Raw genomic sequence first — 12,960 nt, 5'->3', positions numbered from 1 at the left:
CAGTAGCCCAGGTCAATTGTGGTAGATTTCTTTCGGATCTTTTTCCAATCTGAAGGGGTACCCGTCAAGGTTGTCCCCTCTCACCCCTTTTATTCATGCTGGCGATGAAACTCCTTGCTTCACTTATCTGCCACTCATCGCGGATTAGGGAATACCTATAGCGGGAGGTGTATCCAAACTATATTTATATGCTGATGACATCCTCTTTACTCTAAAGGATCTCTCTCATTATTTGCCAGCCTTGCTCGAGATTGATGTGTTTGCAGCCCTTTCCGGTAATAAGGTAAACTGGGATAAAAGTGAGGCTCTTCTGCTCTCTTCGGAAACCACAAAAGCATCAATTGATGGATACCCATTTTGCTGGAAATCATTGCAATTGAAATATCTGGGAATTCAGTTTAATTGAGGCTTGGAAGGAATGGTCTCAGACAATCTTTCATCCATTATAGCGAAATGGAAACTGATTTCCCTAAATGGTCTCTTGAGTTTTTCCATATGGGGAAGATTGCAGGCTGTAAGTATGGTCACTTTATCGCGCTTTACTTATGCTTTTGGAATGCTTCTGATTGTAGTTCCTCTATCCAAACTACGTCGCATGGATGCCCGTATACAGGCCTTTGTCTGGGGATCTATGCGTCCTTGTCTAGCTGCTGCCAAACGAATTGCTTGCTGCTCCCACGGTGGTTTGGGTTTGCCATCTATAGAACATTATTGTTTAGCCCTGCACCTCTCGCAATTAGCCTAACTACTCCCAGGCAAGACAGACCCTTCACAATGGGTCACAACGGAACACTCACTACTTAAGCATGATGACTGCCTTGAAATGTCACATTCGCATCCTGTGATGTAAACCACATATCAAGCATGGCACACCGTCTTCTTGGGGTTGCCCATCGTTTACACTCTAAAGCTCCACTTTGGGGTAACTAGAGCCACACTGGATGCCATCATTGCGCAAAAGAACTCAATCACGGTCAACCACATACTTCCCGTCGACTGGTCAGATCACCACATGATCCTATTTCATATCAAGCCCCTCACCCTCTCCCAACAGCCCCCACAAACCCCCCCCCAAATGGATGAGAAACCTCTCCCAAGTGCCCCTGGATAGCCTGGAAGATCAGATAAGCTCATTTCTCCCGGACAACAAAGTCGACCTCTCCACCAATGACCTCACTGACCGGTACAATTCAGAGCTAGTGTCCCTACTCGACAAACTTGCTCCACTAAAGCTCAAAAGGAGCAGAGCCATTCCATCCAGAACATGGTTCAACTCTGACCTCAACTTAGAAAGGAGAAACTTAAGAGCCAAAGAAAGAAAGTGGAGAAATAACCTGACCGCCATCCTACGCGATCAACTGAAATCAGCCCGTAGGAAGTTCAACAACCACATCAAAATCAAGAAATCCAGCTTCTTCCGCGAGGCACCGGATAGTGCCAAAAACAGACCGAGGGAGCTCTATAGCATCATTAGACAATAAACCTCTAAGCCAGTGTCTGCATCTGTACAGGCGTCCAAAGAACTCTGCGACAACTTCGCCCACTTCTTCAACGACAAGATCGCAAAAATCGAACTATCATAAGACATCAACAAATCTCACCCCATGAAGAGCATCACGGCTGTCCCTCATGCTCTCTATCCTGGCGATTCTCCCACCCCCTGGCTTAGCTTTTGCCCGTTCAAAAACTGAGATAATCTCGTTGATCTCCACCTCCAAACCATCAGCGCATGTCTCAGACCCCATTCCTCCCCTACTAATCAAAAAAATGAAACACACTTTTGCACCGCTATGGGGCAAAATCATAAATAGCTCCTTAAAAAATGGAGTGGTTCCTGATTGCCTTAAAATGGGGCAAGTAACCCCCCTGCTGAAAAAACCCGGTCTAGATTCGACAGATCTGAACAATTTCAGACCTGTATCAAACCTACCCTCGCTCTCAAAAACACTCGAACGATGCGTACTTCATTGACTAACACAGCACCTGGACAACATCAACCTACTGGACCCCCACCAGTCTGGTTTCAGAAAAGGTTGCAGCACAGAAACAGCGATTCTGATCATGAATGATATTCATGGATCACTAGACTCTGACAAATGCTGCCTCCTCATTCTCCTTGACCTCTCGGCAGCATTTGATGCGGTGGGTCACAATCTCCTCATCAGGGATCTTCAAGAAAGAGCTGATCTTGGCGAGGTAGTTCTCAAGTGGTTCTCCTCCTTTATACACAATCGCACGCAAAAAATAAAAATCAAGAACTTCACCTCCGAAACCCAGCAAGTCAACAAGGGCGTCCCTCAAGGATCGGTGCTCTCTCCACAACTCTAACATCTATATGGAACCGCTCTCCAAACTACTCAGAAAACCCAACATCCGCTTCCACCTCTATGCAGACGATACGCAGATCTATCTGGAAACTACCTCTCTCAAAGTCATCCAAAGATTAAATGATGTCCTGAAAGATGTTCAAGAATGGCTGACAAACAATCACCTCAAACTAAATCCAGACAAGACCGAGACACTCCTCATCTCGAACAAGGAGGATAACCTACAAATCACCGAATGGTTAAAGGCTATCGATGCGCTCAAAGGGAATCTTACTCTAGTAGACTCTGTCAAATCTCTAGGCATCACCTTAGACCCAAAACTGAACATGATGAAACACATTAAGAACTCGGCCAAAAGTGCATTCCTTAACCTTAGACTTCTGAACAAAATCAAACCCTACATTCCAACTAAGGATCTCAAACTGGCCTCACAATCTCTGGTACTGTCAAGACTAGACTATCGGAACGCAGTCCTAACAGGAATTCCTAAATCGCACCTGGCACTGAACAACACTAAATGCGGCAGGCAGAATGATCACCGGCATCAAAAAATCTGATCATATCTCCCCTGCACTCAAAGAACTCAAATGGCTTCCAGTAGAAATGCGAAGTAACTTCAGAACGGCCTGCCTAACCCACAACGCCCTCCATACAGGCAAACTCGAATACCTGGCAAAAAAACTCAAGAAAGCAGGTCAATCCAGGAATATGAGAAGCTCTAACTCCCTCCTACTCATCCCACCTACTCATCCCACCTACTCATCCCACCTAAGACTAGAAGGAAACGAACAGCGGATTGCTCTTTCACTGGAAACGCCCCCAAAATTTGGAATTCCATCCTCCCGCACATGTTTATATGCTATGTTCCTACTGTAACGCGCTCTAATACCTTTGGGTCTTGACAGCGCTATAGAAAACTTCTTAAATAAAAAATAATAATAATAATAAATAAAAATAAAACAAATATTAGAATATTTCCATATTTGGGGCCGGCACAAGGGAGTGATGTCAGGACTATAGGGTGTACTAACTAATCACTTATACCTACAACCACTCCTTAAAACTCTCAGAGAGAAATGGCAGGAATGCCTACACGTCAACACTGAAGACGATGTCTGGCTGGACGTATTGGACGCCCTAGACAAGGGTACTCGGGGGGCGCGTTTGAAATTCTGTCTTTTCAAAACTTTACATGACTTGTATTGGACACCTTTGAAGTTACAACAAGCAGGATTATTGCCAAACGCTAAGTGCTAGAGGTGTCTGGGAGTGAATTGTGACCTTCCTCATATACTCTGCGAATGTTCTTCTAGACAGTGTTTCTGGGCTCAGGTAGGGGATACCCTGAAGGAAACAATTCCCCTCCAACACCGCTTACCACTCCCATTATTTTATTGCATGATCTTAGGAATTCACCTGACATTACGCGCCCACAACTTCGCCTTTTGCATACTGCACTTTCTAGAGCCAAAATGTGTATCTTAAGACAATGGCAATCGCCCCCCCCTCCTCCCTCCCCCAACCCCCTCTCGGCAGGATTGGACAGTAGCAATGATTCAGACGTCATCCCATGAACGTGTAATATATCGATTGCAAAACCAGGAGGTAGTGTTCCAACAAGTATGGGTTACTTCTCTTTGAGACTCCTAAATGTTTTCTTTCTTCTTTAGCCTCACACCTTCTATCCTCACCTATTTTATCCTCCCGCCTCCCCCTCCTCTTCTATCTCCTTTCTTTCCCTCTTTCTTTCTCCTCTTTCTCCCCCTTATCCCATTTTTCCTTCTCTTTTCTCTCATTGCGCATGCTCATTTCCCCTCCCTCCCTCTCCTCCCTTCTTCTCTCCCCCCACCCCCCACCTTCCTCTTCCTTTTCTTCTTTCTTATTCCAGGTATGGAAACGGCAACCATTCTCATTTATGACCATCCAACATCCTCAATGTCCATCCCCTCTAACATTTCCAATATTTTGTAGGTCCAACTCTGTCCCCCCTATCCATGATTCACTCTAATTCATTCTGTGGCTATGAGCAATGAAGGTTGTGGGTTACTATGCATACTATGCAAAATATCCTTTTCTTCCACTATCTGCTCCTAGTCTTCTATTTGACCCCTTCTTTTGCCTTCCTCCCTCCTATTCTCTGTAGTGTTTCTACTTAATAGCACACAAATATCTGAATTGGCAATAGACTCCTGTGAGTCCATTACGTTGTTCAGAACTTTTATGCATAAGTTTGCCTTTAATTTTTAAATGAAGAATTACGAAACAAAAAAATCAGCTTCTTGGTGCAATGGGAGCGAGACTGAGAAACACTGACTTACTCAGCCTACCCTGGTAATTGGGAGTGGCGGAAAGGGCCAGACTCCCACTTGAACTTCTTGTGTGCTTTTCTTTGACTCCAAGAACTTGACAGCGAAGATGATCTGTTGCAGGAACGACTTTGGAAACAGAAGAGGATTTGCACTCAAGACTGACAGGGAGCGGGACCTGTGTGGAGCCCTGACGTGTTTTACCATGCAGAGCTTCACCTAGGATTTCGGATGGCTTTCGGGTTCCTTTGGGTGTAGTCAGCACAAGTCCTGGAGTAGTGTACGGAACACAAACAACAGAGGCACACCTCTTTATGGATCGGTCACAGACATATTTGTGACAGACCCTCTAAGGTTTAAACTCTGTAGTCTTAATGGGTGACATGTTCCCTTGCACACATGTAGATTAGTAAGGAAACATTGTAGACAAAATAAATCTCTTCAGAGATAAGTTAAAGAAGTGGACCTCCAGATCCACGTCTGAAGGCTTAAAAAGAAATTACCTGATGTCATTGCACATGGGTGCCGCTTATATGCAGCGCCATTTATCACTTCCCAAGTGGAACAAAGTCAACTCTAACCCATACAATGCCACTTACCAGCACGTAGGAACACTGCTTTGGGAGTTTCCGGATCCAGTCTTGCACCCTGGAGATATTCTCAAGGTGAGAAATCTGCTGTTTGAAGCATCAATTGGAACCTATGTGATGCAGAGCTACCAACACAATGTGACAATGGAAAGGTCACCAGCCCTGGTGGCCTTGCGCAATTAACTACACTATGTCAAAATCCCCTTCTAGGTCACAGTGAGTTAGGGAAGACTAAAGACTCTTAGGAATATTTAGGCAACTGGCTGTTTTCAATAGAGACTGGCCTAGCTGGCAAGTGGATCAGTTTTTCACAGGGTTGGTGTTATGAAGCGGGATGAAAAGAGACTTGCTACACAGGACTACCCCTTACCTACAAGAACCTTCCTGGATTTCATTAACTAAAAGTTCAGTTCTGGAAATGAAGACATTGACAACCCAAAAGGGAGGAACAGGGAAAATGGCACCAAAAAATTAAGTTGAAGGCATCTACCTCTTAGAGCAAGTGCCCACGTGGAACATTGTACGAAGAAATTTGTGTCCACTGGTTTAATAAAGACTGTAAAACAGACTTTACACCTACAATCTCACTAACCCTATTGCCTTTTTTTATTTTAAGAGTGTGAGCATGTCCCCAGGTGTTTTCTTTTATAATGCAGGTCTCTCTTGATGTTCATAGAGTGGAAAACAGATTAAGGAGGCAATTCAAAGGAGGGGGCCAGCCAGGGGTTGAAAGCTACTTCGGTTATTATTTTTTAAACACAACTCTCATGTGACTGGTGGGGAGGCTGGATAGTGTAAGTCAACATGAAAGCTTACTGAGAAGCTGCAGGCAGATCGCCCAAGAGGCTTCCCTGCTGCCCAAACCAAAGATGTCAAGTAAACTTGATAATAGGGACCGAAAGTGCCTTCCAAACGGTACCAAAGTCGCTTGAAATATATATGTCACTTGCTTAATAATTGAAGTCACTTACCTTTTGATCCCTGATAATGAAACATTACCTTCCAGGAAGTGCAGGAAAAGATGAGCAAACCAAATAGCAGTCAAAGAAAGGGACGCTCCATATACCTGTGCTTCTTGCTTTTTCTCACTAAACTGCCTCATACCCTGTTCCCAATCCATAGGTGGATTGTGGTCTACACTGTGCTTACTGGACTCTTAGCTTTACATATTTAGGGGGAATAGAGGAAGATATCCAGAAGACATTCGCATTTTAAGAAATAATTAAAAAAATACAACAGCTCACTTTCATCAAGTAAACGTGACAAATTGTTAAAATGTTTGCGTTGCATGTGTGATTTGTTTACAACCATAATGAATAGCAACAAATAAAACAATTATCAGATTAGTGGGTCAGACAGTGCGAGCCAAAACAGGGCCAAGACCTCGAGGAAAGTCTAGCGTAGGTTGCTGAAGAAGTGAGGGTTGAGGTGGCAGGCCCCCACCATCAACAGAGAAGAACAAAGGAGGAATTAACAGATAACATGCGTGAAGCTGAAATATGAGTAAGTGTTTAGAGAAAATCCACCTAGAAACCCAGTGAAGACTAAGAAGCAGCGAGGAAAGATTTTGTGACTGGTGTCGATTAGTGCTAAAAAAAAAAAGATTGTGTTTTCAAGCAATTTGAGTCTAAGGAAACAAAAGGATGGCATGTGCGGCTCTCTCGATGTGAAGTCTTAAAGCATCCAAACACTGCTAAGCATGGCCATGCAGAAGACTTGGCGCTGTGGATGGAGAGTTGCTCAGGTCTACCTTTCTGTTTTGACTAGGAGCATTTTTCAGTTTCTGCCAACCGCCCCAAGATATTTGGGCCGTGGTGCAGTGGCATTCATTAGTGGGGTGATTCCAGTTTCAGATAAATATATAAAGCCCTAAACACATATTTAAAGACTATTATAGACACCGCTTAGACTTCAAAATGGGACTGCAGGACTATGGCTTAACCACATTGGCTAGGTTCAACAACCCAAGCATGAACTTTAAGTCAGCCCTGATCCACCTACAGTGTTTGCTTAAAGCTGGCCAGATGCCAAAGACCTACTACCCTTGGCATCGAGCTCTCCCAGAGATTTTTCAATCAATCCTGCAATTACAATAAGGCATCCAAGGATTGTTAACACACAGCCATAAAGACAAACCAGTAATCAGAGTATGGAAACGCATAATCACCTGTCACCTCCATACAGTGCCTTGCACCATCCTATCATCCTTCGATCCTCACCCCATACCTACATCCACCGTCCTAAGTCTCATAAGCACTCCTATGTGCCAGAAATCAGGTCTTCATTAAAAAAAGGCCCCAAAACTCAGTGTGGGTGCACATATTATCCTACAATCATATCCTTGGAGCAAGGGCAGAAAGTCCCTAGGTGTCATTCTGGTTATCTAATACAGACACAACTGAAGAAGTCTGCTGCAGAAAAACAATCCTACAGTCTCATCCTGCACACAGCAAGTGGGTGCCAGCCTCTCAGAACAAATCTGTAAGACTGAGTCTGCAGGAGTCGCTGGGAATAATCTCTTTTGAGCTCCACCAGACTCTGGAGATGACCCAGTGTAACTAGGTTTGCGATATGGGCGCCAAAAAACAAGAACTAGGTGTCTGGACCAGAAGCTTGGTGGTCTGTTTGTCTGCACTAGACTTAAACCAGAGGACTAAGTATGCCCGCAATTAAACCCTTAACATAATAATGTGGGATTATTGCATACTTCCTATAGATTTTCTAAAAGAAACACTAGGGTTATTTCTGTATTAGACTTTCAAATGATATCATAGAACCGGCACATTACTGTAGCTTCATTTAGAATTCCATACAGTCAAACATATCTCACATGGGGAGTCCGAAAGTCGAAAAACAGACCTAAAGCACAATTACCAAGCAGAATTCTTAATAGTCCACTAGTAGAGACAAACACAAATTTCAAGGTGGCAGTACCAGAGCAGAAAGTCTTTCCCTCCTATTCAAAGGTCTCAGTCAAGCCTACAGATGTGGAGATGCTTTAATAAAAGATTTTCCCTCAGAGGATAAATGAGGGTCCAGGTCGTGAGCACTATTTTTGATTTGTACATTATTTTTCCAGATATTTCCAGATTATTCACAACTATATTTTTTGCCAAATTGGTCTTCACAAACAGGCACTCTTTCAGAAGTAATCTTGGTCACCGAACAAAAAACAGCAAGAGCCGCACTGTGCACATCTGCAAAAACGGTTCCAGGCCTGCATGCACACAGACGCTGGCCTGGAGAGAGGGGGAAAGCAGGTTCCCTGGCACATTAGAAGAAATGACTTACTAATGCTAGGCAGCAATACATCTCAAAATCTGGCAAATTCGGCATCAGCACTGTGGAGAAAACAGAAATGCAGTTTGTTGATATGATCATGTACACTGTAATAAGAAGGAAAATGTACACTACTCAAATGCAGAATGGTACTGTTTTTCGAGCAAGCCACATTCGGATAGGCCCACACTCTGAACCTGCGTTGAAGGATAATATAATGTAAACGAAACACATTTTAAAATATTATACCCCAGCATTCAACTAAGAAATTGGTCATCTCAAAATAGAAGATGAAGGTCCATATGGAAGGTGTGCTGTGTTTCAGTATGTAGTTATGGGTGACATCCACTGCCCAGACGAATCAGTGATGTGCGTGGCGCATCAGGAAAGGTACCATAATGGTCATGTTACCCCACCAGTGCTGTTCCCCAACCAGGTCTGATTTTGGACCTGAGATGGGACCATCAAACCTGAAAATAAAACCAACTTCCACCTCAATGCAATAAATAAAACTTTATTCAAACAGCTCAATACAGGGCACATTTCTCATTAGAAAAAAAGTGCACTCAGCACTTAGACATAATCTTCTACATTCATCCGTTGAGAAGCAAAAACCCCGGATTAAAAATCTATACAAAGCTGCGACATTATCAAAGATGACTTTCCTGTTACATGTCAATGTTCTGTTCACGTAACAAAACAGTTGCCTTTTTATATAGAGTCTGTACATATAAATATATATAAATATGTATATATTGCCAGCATTGTCCCATAACGGAGGCAAGTTTCAACGGTTTTGCACATCAGAAAAAAGGTAGTGTCAAAGGATTGGCACGGACGAACGCTCACAGGAACCGTAAAGGTTAAAAGTCTGCACTTGGGGTAGTCGCCCCCTTTTTCCTCCCACTTCCCAGACCTCAGTGCGTGAGGAAGCAATAGAGGTAGCCATTAACGCCAATCCCACCGTGTTTGCTTCTAAAGTTTCCAAGACATACAAAGAAGATGAACAGAATTTAGGAGAATAAAAGGAAAAGAAAAAAAATACAAACATACAACTGTCTCGTACACCATAAAAGACATCTTCCCCTTCAGCATACTCCCCTAGTACTCACCCCGCCCCACCCAAACAGTCTAATTTAGAAATACATATCTTTGGATTAGCCTCGCTCACACATCCAACACCCCTGCTCATTACAAGATGGCAATACTGAAAGCAAGGCAACAATATTTAAGACAAAGTATACTAAAAAACTGTAGGGAAAAATATCCCCCCAATTAGCAGATATTCTATTTACACACTTCCAGAAAGGGTGACCGTGAAACCCCAGATATATAAGCCATCCGTATCCATTAGTGCAACCAAAGTCTGAATTCAAAGTGGTAGCTTTACAGAAAAGAGCATAGATGCTGATAAGTGGGGCAACCCAGCACCCCTAATCCTGCGCCCAAACAAAATACTGGCAAGGTCACAATAGTTTATCTTAATGTAACAGTACGTAACGCCCAAGACCATGGTGCTTTCTTTCTTTCTACTAGTGTTATCCTACTACGGTCTCTGTTTAGCGCCTCAGAAAAGGGATAGTGCATCTTCCATTTTTTTGACAGCCACAGGCACAATAAGAAATAGACCTGCTCTCCCAGCTACTTCGTGTAAACGGTATCCAGGCTGCTTCGAAGGGAGAACTTGGTTTGGCAGTTTCTGCTCTGAAGGGCTTTGAAAGCGAAGGCTCTAAGGTAAGCTTCAGGGAGAGTTATTTGTAACAGCACCAGGGGACTCCTTGATGGACTCAGTATTGGAAAAGAAAAAGGAAAAAAAAATCAAAGCAGTCCAAAGGGATCAGGTGATCAAAAAAAAAGACAGAAGGAAAAGGAAGAGGAAAGATCTTGAAAAGAACAGGTGCCGTTGCCAGAGAAGTTCTTCCTCACACAGTGGAGATCATTGTGGCATTGCCGCTGTGAAATAGAAAGCAGACGAGTATGCCAAACTGCTGTTTGCGGGCTTTCATAAACAAAAGACAAGAGACACAGAACGCCACTCTCCCCCGCCAATGCAGTATCCCTTTTCTGCAGGACCATAAAGACACTCTAGGCTCACCTAGTACTGTTAAAGGCAGCCAAAGTGGTGGACCTCCATTCAGTCATGTTGGCAAGAAGATTTTCTGGCTAGGTCACAGCAGTCAAGCATTGTCACAGCCAGTTATTGGGCGCAACCACTATTGAAATCTCAGGCAGCCAGGTATGTCACCGCAAAAGAGGACTGCTAGAAGCTTGTCCTGATATGCAGCGACGTAACTTTCTTTTTCAGGAGTAGATCTCAAATCAGAGTGGATTGTGCCTTCGCACCTGGACTCAGCCTGAATACCTTGCAATATCAAAACAAAACCTCTCCAAGGGTTTCCATTTGACATCAATTTGAGGAGCAATTTATTAGAATCCTGAGCAACCAATGACATAAGTATTCAAATTGGTTTCAGGTAAGTGTAAGAAAAACGTTACTGACCTGTTACTGTGTTTATCTAGTGTTGGCAGCATCCGTAGGTTTAATATGGCAAACTATACCCAGTGTCAGATTCTCACTTGACAGGGGGGGCACTAAATTAACCAGATAGTGTTAATCTATGGAAGGTGCCAACACTGGAAAAATCAACATTACCGATTGGAGGTCGAAGAACCACTATGGCAAAGCTTGGCTAACATCCAGAGAAATGGCTCCCGGAAATGTATATTCTAGAAATAAAAGGATGATTTAAAAGAAAATCAGACTGCAAAGGAAGGGACTGGCACTGCAAAAAGTATAACTGAATGAGCCCAACATTAAGGACCTACAGGATATACAGGTATAATATATTCTGTTAATTTAGAAAGTATCTCTAGCCTGATAGGACAAAAAATTGAGCTTGCTAAAAAACAAAATCTCTCTGGAAGCCTTCTGTGAAAAACGCTATCACCCATCTAACAAAATTAAGTGCAAAAAAATCGGTCAGCAGTTGTGCGTATGAACCTGTGATAGAAAAGCATTCCTCCGCTAACACTTTGGTGGAGGACACACAGAACATCCAAATACAACTGTATACTTACAACCCTACCTCGGGACACATGAAAGCATGCAAGTTACTAGTGCCTGTGACTGACATGCACTCCACCGATGTGGGGGTAGAAACCACACAATGAAACAGATCAATTTAAATCTACTGAAATACATGTAACAGGGATGATTTAACCAAGGCCACATACACATGCAAGTTTCATGTTCAGTACAGCCAAAGGTAAGGTCTTACCTGCTTGTTGATCGTGCTGTTCCATAGTCCTCAAGTCCCTAGGACAGATGAGAGAAAAGGAGATTGAAAACCGGCAGTTCTCAGAATGGGCTGCTAAATGGGCCTAAAAGGCCACGGGAAAAATGATTCTACATCTTTCTCTTCCTATACTACGACGACTTGACATACTATAAGGAGCCATATCAATAAACTGCACATCTCACCAAAAAGTGGGCTTGGAGCTCTTGCTGGGAGCCTGAAGTGTAGGGCGTACTCCGAGGGTTTCTAGCGAGGTTAGGGAAGGTGAAGAACCTGAGCTGGGAGGCGATGGGGTCTCTTGTAGGAGAGGCCCCTTATTTAGGAGAAAAATCAAAGCATGCCATGTTACTTGCCAGGTTTTCACATTCCGCTATTTGGCAAGGGTGGAGACTAGCAGAAACTGTTTATTCAACTTGGAAATGCAAATATCCTTTCGGTCTGAGATAATAAAATATATTCCTCCCACGTTATATTCCTTTCATTTACTAGAGTGTATCTTCAGGATTACCAAAGTTTTCTTGTAACCTGTGATCTTATGATAGGTGTAGTTAACTAATCACCTGAGGGCTTGTAAGAAAACTATTGGTTTGTGCCAGATGCTATATCAAAGAAACAGGTCATATGTCCTAGTAATCCTGGGAATCCCGGGGCGGCTGACATCATGCATACTCTTTCCTCTAAAGAGTTGTGAGGCATCACGAGTGGCATGCCAACAGAGTAAACACTGCCAGTTCCAAAAACACTGTCTGAATACTGTACTATGGGAGCTCACTGACTGAAGGGGTGAAATCGCAGACTCAGACAGAAAGGACCCCTTCAGGAGATTCTTCTGGACCCTGCTGGCATGTGTTGTACAGAAGGAAAGAAAACAAAAGATCCTGGGTCACAGTGAATAGGACGGTCGCAAAGGCACATTAAAAGCCAGTGCAGACGAAGAGCACGACTTTATCAGGCAGGGTCAGATGTAAGGTGAGAAATAATAGGAAGCCATCAAAGGCAACCTCACCAGTAAAGACCAAACTGCAGGTAAAAGCAGCAAAAAATAATCCTGTACCATTGGCAGAGATGTTGAAATCTAACTTTTCATAAAGTGGCAAAAACACTTTAACCAGCTTGAAGATCTGAAAGACACAGTTAAGCTCACTGGCCTCTGTTGAAGTGT

The 12,960-nt window shown here is 43.4% G+C and overlaps 1 protein-coding gene across 8 annotated transcripts in view; it reads right to left on the bottom strand.

The window, feature by feature from the left end:
* BAIAP2 (BAR/IMD domain containing adaptor protein 2) overlaps positions 1-12,960 on the bottom strand; it is a 494,598-nt gene that overhangs the window by 125,947 nt on the left and 355,691 nt on the right. For 4 of the 8 annotated variants that reach the window (XR_013598763.1, XM_078654131.1, XM_078654132.1 and 1 more), the window contains exons 13-14: positions 11,781-11,818; positions 8,515-8,564 (exon numbers count right to left, since the gene is read on the bottom strand). Coding sequence is in view for 6 of the 8 variants with exons in the window: in XM_078654131.1 (XP_078510257.1) it covers positions 8,537-8,564; positions 11,781-11,818 (66 nt within the window). In the remaining 2 variants the exon portion in view is untranslated. Of the gene's footprint in view, positions 1-8,514; positions 8,565-9,000; positions 10,456-11,780; positions 11,819-12,960 lie in introns of those variants that run through there. The other 4 variants (XR_013598762.1, XM_078654129.1, XM_078654134.1 and 1 more) reach the window with 2 other exon arrangements.

Source organism: Lissotriton helveticus, chromosome 7, assembly GCF_964261635.1.
Source record: "Lissotriton helveticus chromosome 7, aLisHel1.1, whole genome shotgun sequence".
NCBI lineage: Eukaryota > Metazoa > Chordata > Amphibia > Caudata > Salamandridae > Lissotriton > Lissotriton helveticus.
The sequence above is the reverse complement of the archived record's forward strand: the minus strand, read 5'-3'. Positions and strand labels throughout refer to the sequence as shown.